This window comes from Sinocyclocheilus grahami, unplaced genomic scaffold, assembly GCF_001515645.1.
Source record: "Sinocyclocheilus grahami isolate Dianchi unplaced genomic scaffold, SAMN03320097.WGS_v1.1 scaffold513.1, whole genome shotgun sequence".
NCBI classification, from domain to species: Eukaryota; Metazoa; Chordata; class Actinopteri; order Cypriniformes; family Cyprinidae; genus Sinocyclocheilus; species Sinocyclocheilus grahami.
In genome coordinates, this window is record NW_015505692.1 from 1110570 (window position 1) to 1124831 (window position 14262).

The window sequence follows — 14262 nt, forward strand, 5'->3', positions numbered from 1 at the left end:
ATTTTTTTTTACAGAACATATAATGCAGATAAAATGCTTGAAATGGTGTAATTACTTAGTTTGTCCAGCAGAGCGTGCTCCATTGTTTGCTACTGGCGACCTGGATGAAACGCTTTAAAGCTTAAGTCAATGGAAAACCATTGAAACTTTGAATGGCCATATCTCCGTAACGGCGCGGCAAATCCACACCAAATTCGGGGGATCCCTTCATCTCGAGGAACCCCCTCGAACGCGAATCAAGTGTACGTCTCGATGCCCTCTTTCGAATGAGACCACCCCCGCGTGGATAGCCCCCGAGGTTCGGGAGTTACAGGTGGTTAAATTCACGGTCCGGCGCCGACCGATCAAGCGATCCCGGGGGGCTACCGACGCGCGGAGGGTGGCGTTCGAGAGGGCTCCTCAAGCTGAAGGGATCCCCCGAATTTGGTGGAGATCCGCCGGCGCGTTCATGAGATAGTGACACCAGCCAACACTTTCCCTTCAGTAAGGAGGTTTCTTGTTCAGGCAGCATTCACGCGTTGTCTTATTCGACCGTAAGTGCCCTGCGAAGTGGACTTAACATGATATTCCGCCATGATTCCAGATCCAAGGGAACGTACACATTACATTCAAAGAGCATTAAAGTGCATGAGCCGTGAATTTATTTACAGAGGTAGGGGAGAGCGGGGCACAAAGTAACACTTTTTGACTTTCTCAGTTTGTGTAAATCCACAAAAACTGAGATAAAAAATGTACTTAAGACAGAATTTTAATTTTACTACGGTAAAATAAATATTCAAACCACATGTTACAACTAAACCCTCGTTACTTTGTGCATCGTACTCCCCTATATTATGTCACACTTCACACTTCTCTAGTAAGTTTCGTCTGTGTGTGAAGACAGTAGAGCAAATCAGTGAATGAATGTTCCGAAGTGAAATAAACTTCAACGGAATAAAGTTGAATGGAATTTAATTGAATCGAAATAAAGTTGAATAAACTTCAACTTTACTGTTCAGTGCACTGATGTCAGACTCATTTTGGATAGTAAAGTGTATTGTTAAATTGTTAAATGCCCTTACATATCTCTGTCACCATTATAAGTGTTTGATCACCACATTTGAGAGATCATTGCAAAAAATGTGTTCATGTATATACTGTATTCTATATATAGTACCAGTCAAATGTTTGGACACATGAATGGGAAAGTGTCCAAACTTTTGACTGGTACTGTACTATAATATGCACAAAGAATATCGGCCGATATATCGGTATCGGCCTTTTTTACTCCCTAATATCGGTATCGGCCCCAAAAAAAACATATCGGTCGGGCTCTAGTAATTACAACGATCAAGGTCCAGAAACTTAGTAAGGAGATCGGTAAAATAGTCCGTGTGACATCAGGGGTTCAACCGTAATTTTATGAAGCTAAAAGAATACTTTTTTGTGTGCAAAGAAAACAATGATAACAATTTATTCAACAATTCTTCTCCCTGAGTTACCATCTTCCACTATTTTGGAGAGTACCCCAGAACATAATCAGCGCTGTTTAATTTCAGCATGCATGCCCTGTCTACTGAACGTAAACAACGCGGATTACGATGATTAAATATTAATATTTTTATCATTTTTTACATTTAAAGATTTGTAATGTCTTTTTAATTAAATATTTTTAACACGTTAAACTGGAAAAATTAATCGCTATATATATATTAGTGCTATGGCCCTACTATAAGGCAAAACAGCTATTAGACATTTTATAATCTACTTGAATGTGTAAAACAGTGGTAGGAGAAATCACCCTATACTTTATATTTTCACAGCACAACACAGCCTCTATTCTTCATACCGCCTCATAATCCATCAGTGCTGATATGAAGACAGGGTGTGCTATTCAAATTATGTAATTAACATACCCGCAGACCTATTACCCCATAAATGTAGTGCTTAATACGAAGACTATATTCTCAGTATTCATGTTCATATCCACACTGGAAACTGAAATATCCAACCCCGCGAGAGCTCACCTGACGTAGTCGCTGCTCTTCTTGTTGACACTGTAGTTGGTCAGATGCATGAACTGGTTCTTGATGTTTGCCGTGGCGTGGTCATACTTCACCGTGGCAAACCTACAACACACACAAGCAAGAAAGAATAAATGAGCTTAATAGCGAGTATGACATTGAACTGACCTGCTGAAAAGAATAAATAGGTACTGTACCAAAGCAAGCAGCCTTGTGCAAACATGGCACGACCATCACAAATCCAGCCACAAATCTTTTTAATATTAATATGACACATAAACAGAGAGGTTTTGCAACAGCCATCCAACTAAAACTAGCAAAATCACACAACTACAACAGCAGCGCTGTAATGGGATGACGTTTTATTTTAGAACATAAAATACATTATACCCCCTTTTGATAGTATATAGAGGAACAGTCTTGTGAAGGCAAAAGCTGCATGTTTGTAAGAAACAAATCCATCATTAAGATGTTTTTAACTTCAAACTGTTGCTTCCGGCTAAAATACAAGTTCATGATTAATAATAACGCTTCCTCTTACATCAAAATCCAGCCATATATTTGTTAAGAGCTGTTTTGAACCGTCTTGGCTTGTAAACGGAGCTTGATTTGTGTAGATTTCTCTCCTGATTCAGACCAGACAACTGAAGAAAATAATATTATGGATTATAGACTCGTATTTTAGTTAAAAAGGTCTTAATGCTGGATTTGTGTCTACGTTAATTGATTTGTGAGACATTAACTGATGGACTGGAGTGGTGTTGATTATTGTGATGTGTTTATCAGCTGTTTGGACTCTCATTCTGACGGCACCCATTCACTGCAGAGCATCCATTGCTGAGACACTGATGCAGTGCTACATTTCTCCAAATCTGATGAAGAACAAACTCATCCTAATCTTGGATGACCTGAGGATGAGCACTTTTTCAACAGATTTTCATTTTTGGGGGAAGCTTTTTCTTGTCTTGAAGAAAGCATTGCTAACAAGTGTCTAAATGGGAGTACAGAGGTTGTCAGGATTATAAATGTCATCAGACAAAAGGCAAACTCATTTAATCGCTAGTCATATGATGAACAAGATGTTTAAGAATCATACTTCTGCAGTAATCCAAAATCCGATATTGGGTTTTTGTTGAAGGAACCAGGATGATGCTAAATTACAGGTTGGCCTACAAAACACATTATCACTGCAGCGCTCTACACTGATGCTGCATATAATGTTTCCGTCATGAAGTCCACTAACTAATCTGTTTCTTCTCCTCATCAACTGCACATGATGGTACAGTGACAATACTGCATAATCACAAACAATTTTAGAACTGTAATCTGAGTGATTTGTCCTAAAGCTCATGGTATTCCAAGAATAATGTGGAGGAAGAATTTTTTTTTAGATAAAAGTTGAGTTGGGAAAAGCACCAGGAGTTCATAAGAGAGTGTGCAGAAAACAAACCTAAGCCTAATAGAGGTAGGCCAAGCGTTTTACACACACCAGACCACAGCGGCCCACAATACACCGCACATCCACTTCACACGGCATCCAAAAAATCAGAGGATTTGTTTGAGCTTCTCACTCGCATGTCTGAGAAAACGCTCTCCTCGCTGTGCCAAAAGCAGGACACCATGTGTATATCTAGATTGAATGCGTTTCACAGGCACTCAACGCAGGGTTACGGCTGTCGGAGCGATTGTGAGCAGTCAGAAATAGTTCCCACTACTATTCGTGGCTTATCTAAAAATATCATAAAAAGGAGCCTCTTCAGGTAAAAAAGACAATTATGTAAGCCTGAGTACTTGCTGCCTTGAAAAAGTTTTTTTAAACGGTCACATTTTCTTGGTGCTTTAAATGTTAAAAAAAAAAACTATAAAAAAAAAACTAGTCAATGTCCTTCCAGCAATGAGACAATGGAAAGCTTTGTTTGAGGCCTAGATGAGCCGGTCCAACTTTACTGGAAACATTTCTGCTGCCATCTAGTGCCTGTGCTATTTCAGTGTCTTAGAGGAATATTTCTGGTTATGTAGAAGTTGCTGTTGCTGATATTTAAATGATGAAATTCTGATGCTTGTGATGTAAATCAGTGAGATGTTTATAACAGTGCAGCAGATGCTGACATAAAGTGATCTAAATATCAGTCATCTCTATATCTCCAGTAATCTGTCTCAGTAAGATGAGATTGAAATGCTCCAAACATATAATGCAGTGATTGAGAGCTGAAGAAAAGGGTTACGGCTGTCGGAGCGATTGTGAGCAGTCAGAAATAGTTCCCACTACTATTCGTGGCTTATCTAAAAATATCATAAAAAGGAGCCTCTTCAGGTAAAAAAGACAATTATGTAAGCCTGAGTACTTGCTGCCTTGAAAAAGTTTTTTTAAACGGTCACATTTTCTTGGTGCTTTAAATGTTAAAAAAAAAAAACTATAAAAAAAAAACTCGTCAATGTCCTTCCAGCAATGAGACAATGGAAAGCTTTGTTTGAGGCCTAGATGAGCCGGTCCAACTTTACTGGAAACATTTCTGCTGCCATCTAGTGCCTGTGCTATTTCAGTGTCTTAGAGGAATATTTCTGGTTATGTAGAAGTTGCTGTTGCTGATATTTAAATGATGAAATTCTGATGCTTGTGATGTAAATCAGTGAGATGTTTATAACAGTGCAGCAGATGCTGACATAAAGTGATCTAAATATCAGTCATCTCTATATCTCCAGTAATCTGTCTCAGTGAGATGAGATTGAAATGATCCAAACATATAATGCAATGCAATCCAATACTGATTGAGAGATGAAGAAATAAAGGCTCCTCAGAAGCCTGATGATCACATTTGAACATGATTTTTCTAAAAAAAATATTCATTTCACAGCAAAAAGACACTGAACCAATTATACTACAAGGCCTTTTACTTGCTAAAAAAAGAGTCTAAACTTCAGACTCTGGATGATGAATGAATTACCTGGCAAGACCTTCCTCATAGAGATAGATCAGGAGAGGGTCATATGAGGTCACCAGCACATACAGACGCACGTCAAACTTAAAACCTGCAGATGTACAAAAGAAACACAATTTAAAAACATGCGTTATGCAGACTGTGTTAAATCTGCTGGTGTCAGTGTGGTATACTTACCGTCAATTAGCAGAGGATTGCTGATGTAGCGCGACACCAGAATATTCTCGTCCAGTGGGATCTGACTCGGCTGAAACACCAAACATGTGTTATCAAGCAGCACTGAACAAAACTGTCAGATTACAGAAACATGATAAACACTCTTTCAGATAGGAATGTAGACTCATATTTTGGTCAAGTATCTATCTAGACAGCATTTTTGGGCATCAGAGGCACATTGATGTGAACATCAGAAAAGCATGCTTAAAAATGCTCCCTGTCCGCTGCATATGAAAATAGAAGTTTACGTAATTCATTTGTATTGGGACTACATAAATCTTTTTTGCATTAAATTTTTAGCTCTCCTGCATGATTCGCAATGGACTGAAGCAGGAGAGCGAATGTTGAAATTAAGTGTTATTTTCTGTACTTCTGAGTAAAGGAAAATACTTGTTAGTATTTAATGTTCAGTTATGTTGGATTTTTAGTTTTTGTGGCTATCATTGTGTAGTAAAGCTTGTGGATAGGAACAAAGATTTATGGATTATGTTTTACGAGAAAATACTATTTCAGTCTTTCTACTTTCACATTTATTTCGATGTTACTTTTTAGTTTCTTTGTCACTTTTTCCAAAATGCACTAGCAATTTCTAAATAAAAATTGTTTCAAAGTAAAAATTTTCACATTCATATATTCCATCAGTGGCATTTTAATAATTCCTGGTCTATATATTCATGGTCACAGACTCAATATCTGGTCAGAACGGGCCTTAAGACGCTGTCAAGTTCATGTCATCGGCTCACGCCTTGCCTGTGAATGACATGTTATGTTGCCTTAAGCCTGCCTGTGATTTGCAGCGACATGATCTCATGCATTTTCTCAGATCTGGCCATGCAAGCAGCGCTGTACTGTTCGTGACACAACGTACATGTCTCCAGTGACACAACAAAACTGAGAAAACTTTACCTTTACGCAAATGGGCAAAAACAACTACCAATGGGAGTGAAGCCAGTGATCGATCTCCTGTCAGAGAATTTCAACCAGTCACCGTGTGTAGTTAAAATGAAACATTTTTAATATAAACTCATGGGAAATTGTGTGTTCTCCTTAGTAATCAAACTAAGCCCTGTCCAGTCTATAGTATTGTGGGAAATAGATTAATTTTCACATCAGAAACACATCTATGATGCCTTAAAATGCTGCCTACATAGGCAATCTTTGAAACAGAGTCACTTGTGCATGCTCCAGATGAGTTTTATCACGTCATGTTCCCTTGATCACTTACACTGCTGACTAGATAGATGCCTCTGCCCCTGGAGGACGCCACTGGTTTGATGATCCACGCACCCTTGTCTTTGCTGAAGGAGCCTGAGGTTTGCGTGAGGACAGAGAGAGTGTTATGAAAGCCCAGCAGCGAAAGCAGACACATTTTTCTAATTGATGTTGTTTATGTTAATAGCCAAACACATGTCCGAGTGCTGATTGGACGAGGTGCCCACTCACTGCTGAATTCCTGGAACTCTGCAGGAAGCACAAAGGTCTGGGGTACGATGTGGAAGTTTTGCAAGCCGTGGGTTTGCTGCATCCTCTGGATGTTTTTGTAGAGCCGGTCTTTCCGCGTGAGCTCGTACGACCTGGAAAGCGACGGGAGCGTTGACCGTAAGTGCCTAGGATGAGGTTAGCATCTGAGATAGCGAGGGGAACATAAACCCTTGAAATAACACCGCAGCGGCAGCACACGGTCAGCTTGATCTATTGCGCCGTTTAAGAGAGGCAGGCGTCCAAACAAAATGTACTCGGCTCAAACTGCCAATGAATACATGCCGTCTGCCCACTTGGAAGGCTGGAAGTGTGGACGTTGTTGTTGCTAAATGAGAATGTGTGTGACTTTGGTAACTTGTTGTCATTGTGGGATACACACGGCACACCACAGACTAGTGTTTGGTTGAACACCAACAACATTCAGGTGAAAGAAATGTTCCATAAATCACAGGTGCGCCCAACACAGAGGCGATCCCAGAATGCACTGCTCCTTGAAAATGTGAGAACGTGAGAAAATGCTGATATATCCAACATTTGTTTGTGCTGTCTACGACTCGGCAACAAAAATTATTAATCATAATTTTGATGAACAATTGACACATAGATTCTTAAATCCCAAGAATTGACACAAGCTACTATCAAATGTGCATTTCTAAGAGACAAAAAAAGTTATATTATTAATATTATCAGGCAACCCAAACCTGTTTCTTGATTTGAAACAATATCACTCATTAGAACATGCAGATAGGCCTGTCACGATAACAACTTTTTGTTGTGCGATATATTGCCCCAGAAATAATTGCGATAAGCGATATTATTGTCATTTTAAAGACCATTTCATGCCACTGAATATAAAATCATAATGTAACAGCATGATATGCAAGAAGGCCTACACGCTTTCAAATGACAACAAACTTTAAATTTTTAAGAATATTTAGATCGTGGAAATTAAGTATCAAAATATTAGATACCTTAAAAAACTTGAATAAATAGTAAATAAACTTTTTCTAACAAAATTTGCAAAGTAACAAGTAGAAAAAAAGAAAAATGCACAAAGAACGTGTATGGAGATTTTTACATCTACAGATTTATCCCGGACCTTCTTTCTCTGTAAATGAAGGGTGCACACTATTGCTGAAAAACACAATCACTACTCAGCAGTCAGATGTCCGTACGCACCAAGACACAGATCCCTAAACAAGACCATATCTGCAGATTCAACTTTGTTTGTAGAAGATTTTTTTAATTTGAACTAGCTCCTCATGACTACACCACGTTATGTTTGAGAAGCTGCAAAAAGACACCGGCGCAAGTGGAATGTAGTAAACATGGTGACATTAATAAAATGTGTGATATATTGCGTCACCAAAAATGATTGAGGTCATGTACATATATTGCGCGATAAGTCGATATGTTGATTATTGCGACAGGCCTACATGCAGAAACTAAGAAATACATTTTTCTATTTAGATATTTATTTTGTTAAGGGAAATTAGTGGTCTGGTTTCTACAACTTTCTATTTGGAGCAAAAACCTGGCTTTAAACCTGAAAGAAAAAAAGATCTGACATTTATCGTGATAATTATCGATATCGACTGATATGAAAAAAATGGGCATTACTGCATTACTGCCCTACTGAAATGTATCATGTTTTGTGTAATCATCAATCAGTCTTTCAAACGCAGAGAGACGTCAATAAAACAATTGTAAACAATTTAATTTAATGTTACATTTATCTCAGGAAAGCATTCAATGACCATAAACTTGTTTGTCAACTAAATAGATGTACTATATTACATTATCTGTTAAAGAGGTCTCATTTAATGCATGTTTGAATAAATCCATGGAAAAAGGTTTTTTTTATTATGTTCCTGTGGCTCAGTGGTAGAGCATTGCTTTAGCAGCGCAAAAGGTCGTGGGTTCGATTCCCAGGAAACACACATACTGGTAAAAATATGTATAGCCTGAATGCACTGTAAGTAGTGCTGGGCGGTATACCGGTTCATACCGAACACCGATGTTTATTTTTGTTATGATATGAATTTTGAAAATACCGCAATACCGGTGTATGTCGCTTAAACAACGTTGGGAACGCGCCACTGTTCAAAAGGGGTCCCTTTTCACTGCTGCACTGTGGTGAGGGAACAGCTGTATGTGTTACCAAGCGTGAAAGCTCAGAAACTGAAGCTGTAGAACTAATAGAACGTGATGACACAGAAGAACTCATCCACAATATCCACACTGACCTCCACAAATATCCAGCGCCCGCTGCCATCAGCTCCCGCGTCTCACACACACGAGCGCCACTTTAGCACTAGATTTAGCCACTTTCAGACCCTTTTAGCGGCTTTCTTCCATAGAATATTCATACTGACAAACCTAGCGACTTTTCTGGATAAAGCTTAGCTATGGTTCAGTTGGAGGATTTCTCCAGTGCTGTCCCGCGAGCGCGAGGTCTGGCTTTCCCGGAGAAGTGTCGCCTCTCTCGGCGTCTGTTCTGTGCAGCGAGCAGCAGAGAAGCACTGCAGCCGACTCCTCAATAAATGAGTACAGCGTTTCCTAGCACCTGTCGCTTACTGGTGGTTTGAAATTATAAATATGAGCGTAGTTCGTCTGTTAATATCACATGCACTTTTTTTTTTTTTAGTCACTCAGATGCAGGCAGTGCTGCATGAGACAAAAAAGTAATATAACCGCGTAGCCGCTCTTTAGTGTAGATGCATGCTGATTTTACCAGACGATGCCGTGATTATAAATGAGAGACTCCTGGTTAACATGTATTAAAAGGGGTCGTGTTTAGTCACTATTTAGTGGTATTTTTTGACAATATTCACTCATCATGACAGTAAAATAGGGCATTCTAAGTCAATATACTGCAGTATTTCCTCTCAATCAGTAGAAAATATGGTTAACACCCGGTCATGCATGAAAAAAAAATACCGTCATGTACCGTGAAACCGGTATAATTGAAACCGCCCAGCACTAACTGTAAGTCGCTTTGGATAAAAGCGTCTGCTAAATGCATAAATTATTATTAAATTATTGATTTTTTAATTAATATTACAGCCACAATTTAAAATATTAGAGTAGACACATAATTATATCATTTAAAAGTTGATATTAAAAACCACCTTATGTCCAATTTAATGGCTAACTAGCCCATTGAAATAGTGTTCGATGTGTGAACACTACATTCGACATAGTGTCATTGAAATAAACTGTGAATCATATAACATGCAGACTTGCCCGTTTCATGTGGGATCCAGCCTCAGAAGGAAGCTGCCGATGCAGACAGCAAGACCGCTCTCTAATGACAGACTCACCTGGGAAAGTGGTTGACTTTCTGGAAATCCTGCAGAGAGCGCAGAAGGTAGGGCTTCAGGTGTGAGCCGGTCCACATCAGGTTAAAATCATTGCTATTTGGGTGCACCTAAACATAGAAACTATCTTATTTTAGGCCAGGGTAATGTCAGAAATGAAAAAGATACAGTAGAGTCCCAAAGTTGTTCTACAGTTATTTTCATTGCTCTTACATTATTGTATTGAGCCCCTTTTATAAACACTAACCATTGTATTACAGCTTATTCTGAAGAAGCTGAATTGTAGCTTAATATTTGTGTTTCTAAAATGAACTGAACTGTGCCAGTGTACAAGTGCACTGTGTGGAATCCCATAATGCAATGCACTTGACTTCAACACCAATTTCCAGTGGGCCAAATAAACCATAAGTCATATCAGATGTTATTTTAAACCTCTTTTTCATGAATTATTTTTTTTCTTTAATTATGGTATTCTAAAACTATATTAAATGCAAAATAATAATTTACACTATACACAAGATGAAACTCCTCCATTGCATTAATTTGGGCAGCAAACAGTGTATGCTAGCATTTCATTTCAAACAATGTCTATGCTCTACCTCGTGGAATCCATGATTGACCAGCATGCCACGAACAAGACGGCTCTCCGTACACACAATCTTGAAGGCCAAGTTATATTTTTCTATTTTAAAAAAACAGTAAGAAAAACCCATCAGAATTACCACTTCAAGAATTGAGGTCCCACTACAATGCCACATAGCTAACAGCACATTTATAAAAGCAGATTCTAGATATTAAATAACACAAGACATGCTATTTATATATACAATTATTTGTTACTAGAAAGAAGTAAATATTTTAATATTTGTTGCGAGTACAACAAGATAAGAATTACTATACACAAATAATGTAAAAAAAAATTTTTAAATCTCGTTGTCTACATGTGTCCCTGCAGCACAAAAGCAGTGTTAAGTCGCTGGGGTATATTTATAGTAATAGCCAAAAATACATTGTATGGGTCACAATTATGCCAAAAATCATTAGGATATTAAGTAAAGATCATGTTCCATCAAGATATTTTGTACATTTCCTACCGTAAATATATTAAAACTTAATGTTTGATTAGTAATATGCATTGCTAAGAACTTCATTTGAACAACTTTAAAGATGATTTTCTCAATATTTAGATTTTTTTGCACCCTCAGATTCCAGATTTTCAAATAGTTGTATCTCGGCCAAATATTGTCCTATCCTAACAAACCATACATCAATGGAAAGATTATTTATTCAGCTTTCAGATGACATATAAATCTCAATTTTGAAAAATTGACACTTTTTTTGTGGTCCAGGGTCACATATAAACAGTACTAAACTAATGTATTCTACATATAGAAAAAACAGTAATGAAAGTACTGATGTAATTACTGATTAGATTTCTCTGTTGTGTACCTATGCAGAATTAGTTTGAGCTGCAATTTAATAAATTCTTCTTTATCAAGCATACAAGATTTAGATTTTTACACATACTGGTAAAAAGAAATGTATAGCCTGAATGCACTGTAAGACACTTTGGATAAAAGCGTCTGCTAAATGCATAAATGTAAATGTAAGATTTCTCAGTGTCTGTACCTCCAACAGAGCGGATGACCACATCTTTGGACACAACGGCTTCTGCACAGAAGAGCAGCACGGGAATCCGCTTGCTGACACCACTCCAGGCAATGCACGGAGGTTTCCTATCACAACAAGTGTTAACGCAAAGAGAGATCTGCTATTTCCTCTGTCAGATGAATTTCACATTTACATGTTGAGATATTACCAAAGTCCCTTTCAAGGAAAGTCAGTTCTCTCGCCGGCCATACTGTCAAACTGCATGCCAAACTCGCATTTAAACAGCATCTCATTCATGTACAATTTCTTACACTCAAATTTATTTCAGTTCTAACGGCAATGACTTTGCCAATTGATGATTGGCTCTTTAATTTAGAAGGCTGGACTTCCTTTTACTAGAGCCGCTATACTGCACAATGTAATAGATTTCCCTTTCGCTTTGTGAACCGTCTTGGTAATATACAGTCTAATATACAGTTTGCAAAGAGGTACACTGTTATACAGTGGGTACGGAAAGTATTCAGACCCCCTTAAATTTTCTATCATACATGACAGCAAGGCAAGGCATGTAATCATTATCCGCTCATGTTCAATCATCCAGACTATATAGCAGAACGAATCTAAATAAAAGACTGACTTTTCACTGAGTGTGTTTTTGCAGACAGATAACGCTACATCCTGACGTAACAAGACCAATCTCATGCATGTAATAAATTATCGAAATATCGCAAATGTACATATCGCTACAGCTTGCTTTATTTGAGGCCATGAACAAAAGACAAAGAGAAAATCACTCACTGCTCTTACCTAAATAACTTTTGTAGCTTAAATAAGAATCAGTGCATATTGAATTCAAAGAGTAAATACTACGCAGTGTTTTATTTTTCCTTTTTATTATTCAGTTCCTAAACTCATGTTAAAATGACATTTTTATGTAATGCTCGAGTAAAACACTACCGTTCACTTTCAGAAGTTGTTGTAGGGCTGCTTTCTTATTAGAATCAGAATCAGAATGAGCTTTATTCACCACTTAAGTGTGCGCAAACACGAGGAATGTGTTGTGGTTTTACAGGAACTCTTGGTACATACATACAAACATACAAATAACCATATACTGTATGACACAAGATAGTTATAGAAGTTCACAGAACTGACTCGGCAACAGCTGAGTAAAACCGTTTCATCTGAGCATGTGGCACTTTAAGCATTATCGTATCGCATATCGAATATCACATTATTTAATGAGTTATCACATATCGCATTTTTCTTCAATATCGCACAGCACTAAGTGTAACACAGTCTAAACCAGTCAAAGACTGATATATCAGTGAAGGCCTGGTTTCCCAAACAGCGACAGCTCTTTAGAAAGTTGTGCAAGAATATTTGCACCCTTTTTTATGAGCGTTTCTCCTCAAAAAAAAATCACTTAACATTCACAAAATGTTGAAATGTCACTCTGAAATTTAACTTTTTTCATTTGAAATGTATTTTATTTCATGCACTTATTATTTTTTTTATTACAGAATTAAAAAACCATGCACATCAAGTTGTGAAATTTAAGTAAAATGTGTTTATATAGCAATTTTTACAATACACATTGTTTCAAAGCAGCTTTACAAAAAAATCATAATGATAGTGTTTATAATGCCTTATGGTTGCATTGATCCGATTAGAACTGTGCAATAATATACTTACATTTTGCAACAATACAAGCAACCAAGCAGTTGAGACTTGCTATTTAGTACATTCGAGGCTGGATTTACAGTATTTACAGTAACTGTACAATTTAATATTAATTATTATTTTGTTAATTAATTCATGAGTTTTTGCTCAATTTAAAACTATTACAAAAATTATCCTGATATTAAAGTCATATTATAAACTGCATATTATTAAGTATCCTAGGTTTTATTAAGTTTAGACTAATTGCGTCCTGCAAGTGACTGTCTCTTTACAATGCTCTGGTCACTATACAAATACTCCAGAGCACTTGTAGATCTACAGCTTTTGAAAAACAGCCCATAATTCTTCTAATGTGATCAAATGATCATCTTTGCAATCTTCTTAATGGCACTATCATGTCTTGAGAATGTGGGTCATTAGACTGATACCCAGCAGCTGGTATAGAAAAAAAGTATGTTAACCTCCAAAAGAATTAAACAAGTTTTGGTTTTGGATCGCCAGACCTTTGTGTCACTCTGTAAAATATTCATGGTTGTGTCTTAATAACTTCACAGGGAGGCTGAAAACAGACGTGCAGAACGTCTAGACTATTTGAGGAGCGGCTGCTACTATTTAAGAACTGACTCGTCTATATTTAGTCCCGATAAGCTCTGTGAAATCATGACATCAGTCTGTATGCAGCTCCTGATGCTTGCTGTAGTTTTGTGTGTAATGATGGTAACGTGACTAGTCCTGCTCACTGATTAACTGAATGTAATCTCCATGATCAATACTCTTAAGCATTCTGCTTTAGTAAAGACACTTACTCCGCCTCATCTTCAGACGATGACTCGGATTCGTCCTTCTGTTCTCTCACGGCTGGCATCTCCGTCTGTGTGTGTGTGTGTGTGTGTGTGTGTGTGTGTGTGAGTGAGTGAGTGAGAGAGAGAGAGAGAGAGAGGAGGTGTGTGTGTGTGTGTGTGTGTGTGTGTGTCTGTCAGCTCAATGTGTGTGTGTGTGTCTGTCAGC

The 14262-nt window shown here is 37.7% G+C and overlaps 1 protein-coding gene across 2 annotated transcripts in view; it reads right to left on the reverse strand.

The window, feature by feature from the left end:
- Nucleotides 1–14154, reverse strand: part of ttll5 (tubulin tyrosine ligase-like family, member 5) — a 104647-nt gene extending 90493 nt beyond the window's left edge. For both annotated transcript variants that reach the window (XM_016237411.1, XM_016237409.1), the window contains exons 1-9: nucleotides 14061–14154; nucleotides 11590–11696; nucleotides 10560–10642; nucleotides 9964–10070; nucleotides 6602–6732; nucleotides 6384–6466; nucleotides 5120–5189; nucleotides 4949–5033; nucleotides 2007–2108 (exon numbers count right to left, since the gene is read on the reverse strand). In XM_016237411.1, the coding sequence (XP_016092897.1) occupies nucleotides 2007–2108; nucleotides 4949–5033; nucleotides 5120–5189; nucleotides 6384–6466; nucleotides 6602–6732; nucleotides 9964–10070; nucleotides 10560–10642; nucleotides 11590–11696; nucleotides 14061–14119 (827 nt within the window). In that variant the 5' untranslated portion in view covers nucleotides 14120–14154. The remainder of the gene's footprint in view (nucleotides 1–2006; nucleotides 2109–4948; nucleotides 5034–5119; nucleotides 5190–6383; nucleotides 6467–6601; nucleotides 6733–9963; nucleotides 10071–10559; nucleotides 10643–11589; nucleotides 11697–14060) is intronic.
- Between the last annotated feature and the right edge of the window lie 108 nt (nucleotides 14155–14262).